The sequence below is a fragment of the Gymnoscopelus microlampas genome, assembly GCF_963454915.1.
Source record: "Gymnoscopelus microlampas genome assembly, chromosome: 3".
NCBI classification, from domain to species: Eukaryota; Metazoa; Chordata; class Actinopteri; order Myctophiformes; family Myctophidae; genus Gymnoscopelus; species Gymnoscopelus microlampas.
In genome coordinates this window covers 15,358,845-15,372,279 of record NC_139940.1, presented here as the reverse complement: position 1 = coordinate 15,372,279, position 13,435 = coordinate 15,358,845, and the positions used below count along the sequence as shown (strand labels likewise).

At 43.2% G+C, this 13,435-nt stretch overlaps 1 protein-coding gene across 1 annotated transcript in view; it reads left to right on the top strand.

Moving 5' to 3' along the window:
* The window catches only part of mindy3 (MINDY lysine 48 deubiquitinase 3), an 82,582-nt gene that overhangs the window by 61,996 nt on the left and 7,151 nt on the right, over nucleotides 1-13,435 (top strand). The window contains exons 13-14 of the mRNA XM_084052869.1: nucleotides 6,457-6,529; nucleotides 13,042-13,129. Coding sequence (XP_083908995.1) covers nucleotides 6,457-6,529; nucleotides 13,042-13,129 — 161 coding nt within the window. The remainder of the gene's footprint in view (nucleotides 1-6,456; nucleotides 6,530-13,041; nucleotides 13,130-13,435) is intronic.

Genomic DNA, 13,435 nt, shown 5'->3' with positions numbered 1-13,435 from the left:
GAAATGAAGTGTGCGTCTCTGTGATTGAGTAAACAACATTCCCCTTCTCCCTGCTGATCACAACAATATGCTCCCAAAGAGGGAAAGAACATGTGTGCGCAATACAAGCATGCATTTGTGAATTGGGTGGATTTCTTTCTGTCCACGTGTGCATGGTTTTGCACAGTTTAAGCTTGTGTAAGTGTGTGTTCGAAAATTAACACACACATTATCTTCATATGTGTGTATGTGAATGCATGTGTCTGTGTGCGCGTGCGTGTGTGAGGTGAGTCGTAGCAGCTGAGAGCAGTCTTGTCTGCTCCGGTTGCCTTGACACCAAATATGTAAACAAAACTGTCTGCTTCACTCTCTGTCACATCGGACGGAGAGAGAGTGAGAGAGAAAGGAGAGGAACGAGAGAGAGAGAGAGAGAGAGAAAGGAGAGGAACGAGAGAGAGCAAGGAGAGGAACATCTAGACTAGAGAGAAGCAGAATATGAGAAAGAGAGAGAGAGAAAGGGTTTTCCTCAGCTTTCTGCTTGTTCTCAAATCCATGGGTGGAGCCATGCATGTTCTTCACTAATTCACACACGCGCACACACACACACACACACACTCTGACACGCAGACACCCTCAAAAGAAACAAATCGACCAAATTCTATTGCATACACAGAAACCTAAACTCACACATACATACACATGGAACACATACAGAAAGACAAATACACACGCATATATTTATGTAAACTCATATACGCACTTGGATGTCCACACATGTTTTAGCTGTTCATACTGTACAACCTGACAAACATTCACATCATATACAGTACATGCACACATGAACAACTCTAAAAAACACAAACTCGTTTAGACACAGAGAAAGACAGATTCACATTATACACACAACAAAGCAAAAACTCAGACGCAGAGAAACAGACAAATTACTCACAAAACAAAATACACACACAATTAAACGTGCACACACAAAGAAACACATTTGCATGTACGCAGACACACGACTGTGCACATATAAACGGACTTGTGCGCACACATGAAACACAAACTCGCATACAGAGAAACTTGCATGTACGCACGCATGCGCACACATACATACACAAACTCGCATACACACAAACAGATTCAGATATACACACACACAACAAATTCACATACACACAGACTCACATGTACACACATGAAACAAACTCACATATACAGAGGAACTGACTCGCATTGTATACACACACAAAACACAAACTCACATACACATACTGAAACAAAATGTCATACACACAGTTATGCACACATGCTGACACATACATACAGGTGGTGCACACATTGGTTCTCCCTCTCTCACATACATGCACACACGCACGCACACACACACTGCAGCCAGGGTTGAGCTGAGTGCTGTGCAGAACATAAATTTACTATGTGTCACATGTAGAGTCAGCACTGCTCACTGTTATGGAAGGAAGGCGCCAGACACACATGTTTCTGTTCATTGTGTCCCACTGCCCCTGTCTGTCCCCATGTCCTCTCATCTAAACAGCATCCACCACCACCCCTCCACTGTCCCCATCACATCCACCACCCCTCCACTGTCCCCATCACATCCACCACCCCTCCACTGTCCCCATCACAAACAGACAAGTCCAGTTAGAAGACTGGATCTATTTCATTTGAAAAGACAGTGGAGAGTTCACTCCCCCTTTTTAGCGGTGCCAACCGCTCTACACTTGACTTTGTCCGTATGTCCGTCCGTCCGTCCGTATCAGCACGGGATGATGAGCACGGGATTTTACACAGCTATAACTCCAGTTTGCAACATGCCACCAAGTCCAAATATGGTATGTGGACTTAGACCACCAATAGGGACGAGCATGAATTGCTGAAGTTATCACAGCGGGGTCCAGGGACCCCCCGCGTATGTTCTGTCCGTCCGCCCGTTTAGGGCACGGGATTTAAAACAGCTATAACTCCAGGTTGAAGCCTGCCACCAAGTCCTAATTTGGTTTGTGGACTTACACCACCAATAGGGACGAGCATGAATTTCTGAAGTTATCACAGCGGGGTCCAGGGACCCCCCGCGTATGTTCTGTCCGTCCGCCCGTTTAGGGCACAGGATTTAAAACAGCTATAACTCCAGTTTGCAGCATGCCACCAAGTCCACATTTGGTATGTGGACTTACACCACAAATAGGGACGAGCATGAATTGCTGAAGTTATCACAGCGGGGTCCAGGGACCCCCCGCGTATGTTCTGTCCGTCCGCCCGTTTAGGGCACGGGATTTAAAACAGCTATAACTCCAGGTTGAAGCCTGCCACCAAGTCCTAATTTGGTTTGTGGACTTACACCACCAATAGGGACGAGCATGAATTTCTGAAGTTATCACAGCGGGGTCCAGGGACCCCCCGCGTATGTTCTGTCCGTCCGCCCGTTTAGGGCACAGGATTTAAAACAGCTATAACTCCAGTTTGCAGCATGCCACCAAGTCCACATTTGGTATGTGGACTTACACCACAAATAGGGACGAGCATGAATTGCTGAAGTTATCAAAGCGGGGTCCAGGGACCCCCCGCGTATGTTATGTCCGTCCGCCCGTTTAGGGCACGGGATTTAAAACAGCTATAACTCCAGTTTGCAGCATGCCACCAAGTCCAAATTTGGTATGTGGACTTAGACCACCAATAGGGACGAGCATGAATTGCTGAAGCCCCGCCCCCTCTGTCTTCCCATTGGCTGGCCTTTAAACAGCCATAACTCACGTTCGCAGCATGCTACGGAGTACAAATTTTGTGCATGGACTAAAACCACCAATAGGGACAAACTGTAATTACTTAAGCCACGCCCCCTCTATCTGCCCATTGGCTGGGCTTTAAACAGCCATTATTCCAGTTTGCAGCATGCTACCAAGTACAAATTTGGTAAGTGGACTCAGACCACCAATAGGGACGAACTGAAATGAGTTACGCCCCGCCCCAAAGGCACCGCTTCCTTCACACAGGGTGTGATTTTTCTTTATAGAGACAGACCGTATGAAAGCTGAGAGTGTGATGGCGTAGGCGATGTAAACGGTACGAAAGCTGAGATGGAGACAGGGTAGGAGAGACAGAAAGCTGAAACAGACAGTAAGAAAGATGAGAGGGTAACGATGTAGGAGAGCTGAGAGTGAGACAGTTTAGGGGATAATGAGTCCAGCCATGGCCCAGACCTTGAGTTGGTCACCTGGTGTGATGACTTAAAAGAGTCGACGATCATTCAAATTCATGGACTGTGTAGAAAAGTAGAAGTACCTTGGGACAATCATCAGACTAAATTGACCTTCAAGCTGAATTTTGAGGCAATGTGTAAAAATGGACATCAGCATTTGTGTGGTCTTAGAAAACTGTCCCTGTCCCATCGACAAAACCATGATGACCCTTTTTTATCGGCATTTATTGAATCAATCTCGTCTTTTTTTTCCTTGTGTCATGTTTTGGTAACCTGTCTCTGGAGAAAAACTATTCTCGAAACCAAATTGCCAAATGAGCTATCATCAACCTTTCACTATCTATACTTCTCACAGCTGCAACATCAAGTGAGCTCTGTCTCTCAAGACTGTTCCCATCCTTTACATGGTGAATTTCAGCTCCGTTGGTCCGGCAGCTGTTTTTTAGGCCCTGAAGTGGAAAAATAAATTATAGAAATTATTTTGTACCTGCAGCCATTGTACAACTAAACAAATGGTGCAAGTTGAATCCTATATCTACTTCATTGATCTGAGTCCCCCAGCAGTCAATTCTAGGTTCGCTCCTTTTTTCCCTCAACAACAACATATCTCTTTGCCAAAAATATCAGATCTACAATGCATTGCTTGGCAGTGTGTTCTGAGCTTGTACATCTGCTATTTCCGTTGAATGTTTGCTTAAGCAGTGAGTGGGTGAGTGTGTATGTGATACTAAGTGTGTAGATGCACTTTAAAACGTTCTAAGAAGGTCATCGTGACAAAGTGTTTGTTTAGTTTTCATGTCTTCTTGTTTTTAACTGGATTGCTGAATCTCCCAGTGTGTAAATCAAATGTATCCTGGTTTACGAATAAAGAACCTTGAGAGAGAGTAGTAGTAGACAGCAGGAAAGATGAGAGAGAGAGGGACAGACAGACAGACAGACAGCAGTGACGAGGGTACAGCGGGGAATAGATTCCAGCTCAGTGGGGGGGTATATATGTGGTTCCAGAGCGTCTTAACCACTTAAACCCTCTAGACATGGTAAACTGGAATTGAGTTGGCTCTGTACGTTTTTTTTCCCATCTACTCCAAATCTACAAGCTCACAACGCATCACGTTGTGAGCTTGTAGATCGTCTGTTTTTGGCTAACGTTCTCCCCAGAATGTGGATGCTGGAGCTCAAGTGGTTAACCACTCTCAACATCCACAAGTACAACGCTTTCATCATTTGATAGAGATACACCAGTCTCATACATATCTAGTACTGATATGTTAAGTACAATGGAAATGTTCAAGTGAACCAATCGTTGGCTTCAGCACTGTTCATGGTGTGAGCCTGCTGACAGAGATCGGTTATCTTATTAGCCACGGATGCAACCAAATGTTAACCACTTAAGCCCTACAGTATATACTTCAATATACAAAGAATAGCAGAAACAGCCAAAAACATTTTAATAAAAGCTTTGAATATTTCAAAGATTTTGCTGGCCTAGCGGTCCGGGCACTTAGTCTCCAATTCAGTCTGACAGTGTGTTGCGGGTTCGAATCCCGATCCAGACGACCTTTTCGGAGTGTCACTCCGCGTGTCTCTCTCCCCATTTCCTGTCGGTATACTGTATACTATAAAGAATTATTTTTGCCTTTTTCTGCCTTTCTTGGAAGTGCTTGACCAGTGTTGCTAAGTCCACTTATTATAAGCGACTGTGGGATTGTTTTTCTCGTCATGCGAAGTCCGGCCATTCAGATTTCAACCACTAGGGGTCTGGCAGTGCTCCGAGGAGCACTTTTTCTAGTTTTTCCAGACCCAGGGGGTCGGCCTACAGGAGGCTTTGTTGGTCGGTCGGTCTGTCCCTCTTTTCCTCTGCACACACGCCATGCGAAGTCCGGCCATTCAGATTTCAACCACTAGGGGTCTGGCAGTGCTCCGAGGAGCACTTTTTCTAGTTTTTTAATGGCAGATCTACAAGCTCACAACACGTCACAACATGACACGGTGTGAGCTTGAAGGAGGGCTTTTTTCAAATAGTCTATGTATATGTGGTTCAAGTGGTACAACAGATTTGTATGCTATATTAACTAGTTAAGCTGGGGAGCCCTTATGTTTGTGATCATGTAGCCTAGTCGCTTCTTTTGTGCTTGTTTTCGTAGACCTGGCCGCTTGTTTCTCTCGCAAAATCTGTTCACTACACTCAATCTCTTCAAGCCCCAACAACTAAAACAAGTGGTGGGGCATTTGGTCCTCACAAGGATAGAAGACCGCGTGTACATTCACATCATGTATTTGTATTGATTTGAACGTGTGTCAAGTCCAGTTGTGTTTAGTTCCCGTTGAGTTGAATGGACTAGGGCAGATCTCAGATCTGACCCGCACTGTTAGTCAATTAGTCCCGTTCACACCGTGTGTGAGTGGGGTTGACATAACCGTACGAGCCACACACCATGCTCATGTGCTAGTGCTTAAACAAGACAGATAACACACTCACACACACACACACACACACACACACACACACACACCCACACACCATGGGCAAACACCCATATGTTAGTGTTTAGCGTTGGTCCTCTCTCAGGTAGAGCAATCATCACTGCTCGGGAATGTAGGTCAGACACAGGAGAGGACAAGGCGTGTGTGTGTGTGTGTGTGTGTGTGTGTGTGTGTGTGTGTGTGTGTGTGTGTGTGTGTGTGTGTGTGTGTGTGTGTGTGTGTGTGTGTGTGTGTGTGTGTGTGTGTGTGTGTGTGTGTGTGTGTGTGTGTGTGTGTGTGTGTGTGCGTGCGTGCGTGCGTGCGTGCGTGCGTGCGTGCGCACGCGCGCGGTCGGGCACATGTGCCTGTGTGTGTGTGGTGGATGTTTTTACTATGAGACAGGGTCCGTCCCCAGAGTCTGCCTGTGTACACAGTATTTGGTCAGTATGGAAGGTGTGTGTGTGTCAGGGTCATCCAGTTCATCAACCTCTATTTAAATATCTGTCTTAGTCTGTGTCCTTAGACGTTAACGGGTGCTTTGTTGACACGAGGGGTTAACACAGACATCACTTTAACACTGCTATTACAACACATTACAAATATACAGTACTAGTTTACATTTAGCAGTGTTGTTGATTTCCCTCATTGTGGTTACAATTAACAATCTCTCACTGTCTCCATCTGTCTTTCTCTCTCTGTTTTTTTGTTTCTCTCTGCTTTTTTGTCTTTTCTCTTTCTGTCTCTGTTTGTCTCTCTCTCTCTCTTTGTCCTTCCGTCTGTCTTTCTTCCTCTCTCTGTAGATAATGGTTTTATCTCAGCCCCTCTGTTGGAGGACGTGATGAGAGCCCTTGACCTCGTCTCTGAGCCCGACTAGTAAGTCTTTACATACTCAAGGTTTTTATTTTGTGTGTGTATGGAGATGCATGTTTGGCATGCATTTTCAAGGCATTGTGTGTATCAGAGTGTATGTGTGTATGTACGTGAGAACTAGAGTGTGTGTGTGTGTGTGGCACCTGTATGCGTCGTAAAGTTTCCAAGTCCAGAGTCACGGCCAGGCCAGGTCACTGCTCTGGTGTCAGGTTTCACCAGCAGACCAGTGTAAAGTAAGAACATAGAGGCAGGCACGATGAAAGACCAAGAAGAAAGACAGAGAGAGCGGGAGGGAGGGATAGAGACCATTAAGTGCAGGAAGAAAGACGGAGAACGCGGGAGGAAATGTTTTAAAGCGCAGGCTTCAAACGAGAGCAGTAAGCCGGGCTGTGACTCTTCTGGCTCCTAAACCGTGCTCAGCGGTGCTCCAGACCCACACATGTTCAAAACATCACAACATCGCCCTGCCGAAACAGGCAGGCTCCCCCACTGCACTCACAATCACAAAAACATTAGCGCCAAGCATGAGTGTCGCACAAGGAATTATCTTTGGCACGTAGTGCAGGAACGAGCCAAGATTGAACCTGGTTTATCCTTCGTCGTACGACTGTGTCGCGTGGTGATAAAAGCCGGTCTACAAGCTTGTGACAAGTTGTGAGTTTATAGATCTGTTTTCTTTTTTTTTTTTTTTGGGGGGGGGGGGGGGGGGTGCAGTGTTTGGGTCGGAGCAGTGTTGGTATGAATGTAAATCTATATGCTATTGGACACCGCTGCAGTATAGAGCCACTTAGTGGTCAATATGCCTGCTAGCGTTGACATGAAATTAGAGTGGTTTTGGTGCAGAAGCGCATGAAACAGGCCACATAATCACCAATTAGTCTCGGTTTCTTGTGCGCCTGACGGAGACAGTCTCGTGTGTTCCTAAATAATTTGGACCAGCTTCTCAAGATCACAGAAGTAAAATTAGTAATAGCCAAAACACAGCTTCAAAAATTAAAAATACGCTAAGAAATATGCTAAAACGCTCTCCCAGGATCCAGTGAACGACGGCCTGATGTCATCGGTAAGCGCTCCATTGACGATGAATCAGAGGGAGTCACGCCATGTTTGTGTGAGCTTCTTACAACCCTAATATGTTTTCATTTCTCTGTCGTGCTGACAGTTTTGCACAAGGAGCTTGTCCACATCCCCCAAATAATAAAAAAGGACACCTCCCAGGGTAACAGCAGTACTGTGTCCACAAAGTCTGTCTCCCGCTAATATGGACCAGGTCCAGAACTTGTCTCCTGCTGACATGTTGAAGATGGACACGGTTCTTTGGTGTATCTCTTTCAAAGAGACACAAATCCTAGATTGAACTGACCGAAGGGCATTATTTAATGTCATGTCCTTTCTAGAAAACAAAGGTCTATTGTAAATCACAATATGCAAGAATTACATGTAGAATATGAGGCACTATGAAAGATTTTAGTTTAATATTCCCTTGAATATAGAAATCAGTATATATCCAGAATCATCTGCCATCTCCATCAGCATTTATTAAAAACATGTATTTAGTGTTTGGTCACATAAATCACATTCAATTACACGCTGCTAAACGAACAAGTGAGTCGAATAACGAGGCTGATTATTTACAGGTCAGTGTCCTGTCAAAAATACAGCCAAGCACTCTAAAGTATCAGCCTTCTGTTGCAGCGTTTTTTGGCCACTATAGCATCTTCATTCTTTACGTATCAAGGAAACAAAAGGACTACTGTATAAGTGTAGAAGAATAACAGTGTGTGACGTTTGTTCCAAGAGAATTTTCCCCAGGAGTTACTTGTTCGCCAAAGTGTTGTCAGCTTGGCCTTTATGTCTAAAAGCAAACAAAACACTGTGTGTGTACATGGCCAAACTCGGAGGGGGTATAAATGGACTTCTAAGGGTCAGTTTTTAGATCCAAGGATAGCGGATTGTCGTCATATAAATTCTAATTTTGGTTGTAGTATTTGTGATTTATTACAGTTTTTATGTGTGGGTAAAATAAGGCAAGGCAAGTTTATGTGTATGTCAGATTTCGACAATGAGGTAATTCAAGTGCTTTACAAAACATACCAAGCATTAAGACATTAATTACTGCAATAAAAAAATAAAATTGAAAGAAAAAACATCTCAGTAATAGGACGTCAGAAACTGTAAGGTTTTTAGTTTCGAAAACAAAAAAGAGGTATAGCATCCCTGCAGTTTTCTTAGAGTCTGTTCCAGATACTGTATGTGGCGCAAAAGAAAACAAATGCTGCATCTCAGTTCTGTATTTAGTTCTGATTCTGGGGAAATCTGCCCCAGATGACCTGAGAGGTCTGGATGGATGGTTCACAATATAGAACAAGATAAAAATTGTAGTTTTGTCGTTCAATGCTTCATAAACCAACTGCAGTATTTTGAAATCAATTATTTGACAGACAGGGAGCCAGTGTAAAGATCTGAGAATTGGGGTGACATGATCTACTTTCTTGGTAGTAAGTAAGGACTCGAGCAGCAGCGTTCTGAACCAACTGCAGTCGTCTGATCAATTATTTTAGGGAGATCTGTAAAGACAACATTACAGTGGTTATGGCTGTCGAAATTCAGGTCTGAGTCCATGACTACACCAAGATTTCTGGCTTGGGCTATGGTTTTAACATAAGCTAAGCCGTTTAATCGTTATTCCTTGGTTCCAAAAACAATCACTTCAGTTTTGTCTTTGTTTAATTAAAGAAAATGATGGTACATCCAATCGTTGATTTGTTCAATCCATTTGCTCAGTGTTTGTATTATTGGACCATAGTCCGTTGGTGATACGGTTATTTAAATTTGTGTAATCTCCTCAACTATGGTAACATACATTTGTTGTTTTCTATAATCTGAGCCAGTGGAACATAGATGTTGAACAGATGAGGCTCCAGAATGGAGCCTTGGGGAACTCTGCATGTCATTTTTGTCAGCTGAGATGTGTAATTACCTGTAGACAAGTACAAGTAGGTACTCCCTGTCCCTGTCTGTATGGTTCAAATCAGTTTAGTACTATAGTCAGTAATGTTGTGTACACTACTGCAACTATTAGACTACTATAAACACTAGTTTATACTGTGGCAGTAGTCAAAATAGTAGAGGGATTTTTTATTATTATTGTTTTATAAAGCAGTGACAATATATTTACAGCAGATATATAGCTTTGGGCCCTGACGTTGGGTAATTGGTTCTCTTAATATGTCTATGGGTAATTGTTGTCATACTTTACTTGAAAAAGACCACAAGGTCGAAACGTCGTATATTGCTGCTGTGAATACAATTGGAGCATTTTAAAGTGAGTTGCGAGCCCCCATTTTTTCATGATTATGTTTTTGTAGTTTGGCTCAGCACCAAGAAACAATGTGCGTTATTCTTTATTTGAATAATTGTTGACAAACAAATCATAGTTGTCATATGAAGTGACGTCAGTGTGGTGAGCTCAAACAGCAGACATGCAGAAAGAGAAAAAGGTCAAAACAACAAAAAAACATGGCTATAAGTTTCAGTGCTAGACTGCAATCAACAGTGGAAATACTTGAATTGCTGTTGGTGAAATTAATACATTTGTTCAACGAGTTATGTTTGTTGATCTTCTAATGACCGAAAGTGGATGTAACTTTGGTTGCTATTGAGCAAAGAAACAAAGAAAGTATATTTTTCCGAGTTATGACACCTTAAGGCAGAATAGAAGAAAAGAGTCCTGTTTTCCCCGCAAGAAAGCAGTTGACAGTATCTGCATAGTCCTTTATATCACAAATAACTTGCCAATCCATACTGTCGAAGCAGCAGTGCACCTTTTTAAAACTGGTTTCTTAAAACCTACTGTACGTTTCTGTCTATACGCGGTGAGGAGAAATGCAGACAAGTGATCGGATTTTCCATACGCGCAATAGGGATCTATAAGTTTTGTGGAGCGAGGCGTAACGGTGATATCGAATTTTATTGCCAAGTCAAACGAGAGCAGCCTCTGGATGTTCATTTTCCACAATGCCGATAACCAGCTCCAATCACTAGGACCTGGGTTAGAACCACATGGCTGCCCTGCTGAAGTGTCCCTGAGCAAGAGCAAAGAGTCCATAAAAGCTCAAAGGTGTGTCGTTGTGCAGCTGATTCCAGTTCAAAGACCAGTGTGACCACTGTGCAGACAGTTCCCCCTTCAGGGTTCAAAATGTTGTCACGAAACACAGCTACGCATTCAAATCCAGTGTTCATTTAACTCTTGTGAAAACGGACACTTACCAGTCCATTTTACACTTAGAGTTAAATTAGCTGTGGATATTACTGTGTTGGAAACGGCTCACAGATGCCTGTCCTTTGATGCAAACAAGAGGCTACTGTAGTTTGAGAGCATCAGTCCCCACATCAGCAAGACATCAGCTGAGAGTTACAATAAATCCCAGCAGGATGTTTTCCATCCATTATGGGCTCTTCAGACAGAAGAACATACTGTAAGCCTGAATATTCACACGCACATCTGATCTGCAACTACCTTTTATGTCATAGGTCACTCTGTGACGTCGTGCATGCTGTCTAACCACCACACCAGACAACACAACACTTCTACACAAAACTAAATCACGCTCTAGGGTTTGTTTCAAACATCAGCCAATAGTGATAGGTCAATATTAAAGACATTCTCTGTTTTTTGTTTAGTTAATGTCTTTTTGTAGCTTCCTTGAGAAAATCCTTAGTTTCTTTCACCCTGCATATCTCATTAATGTAGTGTTTTACAACAAAATCTGTCTTTAGACATACAGTAGCATTCACCTAATCCAGATTTGACGTAAGGAATGCAACTTTGGCGGTCTGTCACAGGCCAGGCCAGGTGGACGCCAATCATAGCATCACTAAATGCATGCATTTACGCGTATAATGACTGGTCAATGAGGAAGTATGCAGCGTGGTTGAGTGACACAAAAACAATACACCTCCGTCCTCAACACATGGGTCAATGGGGAAGTGACTGGCTCATGTTTTTGCAGCGGTGGGTTTAGTGTTAATGTTCTGATAATCACTGCGGATACTTGTTGGATTACCCAAATTCCACAGCATTAAATATTTACATCGCCTATTCATAGATTCTGGAATACTAAATGAGAGAAAAGATAGAGGTACTGTAGAGCTCCTTTTATGGATGTTTTTTGGAGAAGAAACATTCTTGACATTTATATTTATTGAACAGAGATGATTATTCTAAGGATTTAAACCACACTAGGGGACATGGGGAAAGGGTCTTTAAATATTTAATTAAATTTGTGTGCCTATCTGACAGTTAAACATTGTAACAAACTATTTAAATCCTACAACTTTAATGAAAGTCCAACATTTATTCCCCCTAAAGTTCCTCCAAATTAAAGTGCATTCCTGACTTTTGACCATTTTAAAATCTGCCCCTTGGTTATATACATTTAATTATCTAGCTTTTGTCTAGAAGGTGGTCTAGAAAGTCGATATTTTCAAAACATCAATAGGAGCCAATTATTTGATATACCACTCCTCAATCACCTCCATCCCACAGCCCCCAAACGCTCATTTATTTGACATATTACATGGAGCTCAATGTTCTCGTCTGGGTATGAGTCTGCCTTCTCTCCTTATAAGGCCAATGAGATCCGTGGTTTTATCACTGAGAAATAAGAATAATAACACAGCTACGAGTTAACACACAGGAATGTCTGAAAAGAGGTATATTTAGTACCGCTGTGCTATTCACTGAAGACACACACGCGCACGGGCATACGCAAGTGAAGAATTACACACCCGCCCCACACACACACACACACAATTCCATAAAATCAAACACAAGTACAATACAAGCACACACCAAAGCACACTTTCACAAATGTACACATCACACACGCACAGAATCATACACATGGACATGTACCAACATAAACATTCACACACCAAACCACTCTGTCCTGAATTCAAACACAGAATGACACCAACATATACACACAGTAGAATCACAGGTTTGCTTTCTCGCACAGACATACGCACAAAATCACACACAGTAACGCATACAATCACTGTCGGAGAGATTTGGCATAGATACACACACACATAGACACACACATGTCGTCGGTTGTGTTGAAGTGAGGATGTGATGTCAATCACAGCAGGGGTTTGGTTTATCACACACCATATCACACGCGCGTTTTCATGCCTCGCTCATCTCTCTCTCTCTCCCACTGTTTATTAACTTATCCCGAATTCCTGCTCTCCCTTTCTCTCTCTCTCATTCTAGAAGTATTTCCTTCTACACCTCTTCTCTTTCATGTATCCTCCCTCCCTGTCATCCTTCTCTGTATGGCCCCCTCTCTTCTCTGAACCTTCTCTTGCCCCACCCATTGTTTTTTAAACCTCATCTCCTGCCTTCTGTTAATCTGCCGCTTCACCCCACCCCCCACCCCCCCGCCCCTGTCTCTATCGCTTTCTCAGGATGTGTAGTTTTTTATATTTTATTCTTTCTCTCTCTCTCCCAGTGTGAGTCTAATGAAGAGTAAACTGGATCCAGAGGGTCTAGGCGTAATCCTACTCAGTCCTTTCCTGCTCGAGTTCTTCCCTGATCAGGTAACGTGTGTGTGTGTGTGTGTGTGTGTGTGTGTGTGTGTGTGTGTGTGTGTGTGTGTGTGTGTGGGGGTGGGGGTGGGTGTGTGTGTCATGTGGTGACCATCAATGAGGTCACTGCAGGTGGACTTCTCATATGTACACACATTACATGACAGATTGTTATCCATACTGCATATTCACGCACACGCATACACACGTCCCAAATGATATTATCCATACAGCATATTAACACACACACACACACACACACACACACACACACACACACACACACACACACACACACACACACACACACACACACAC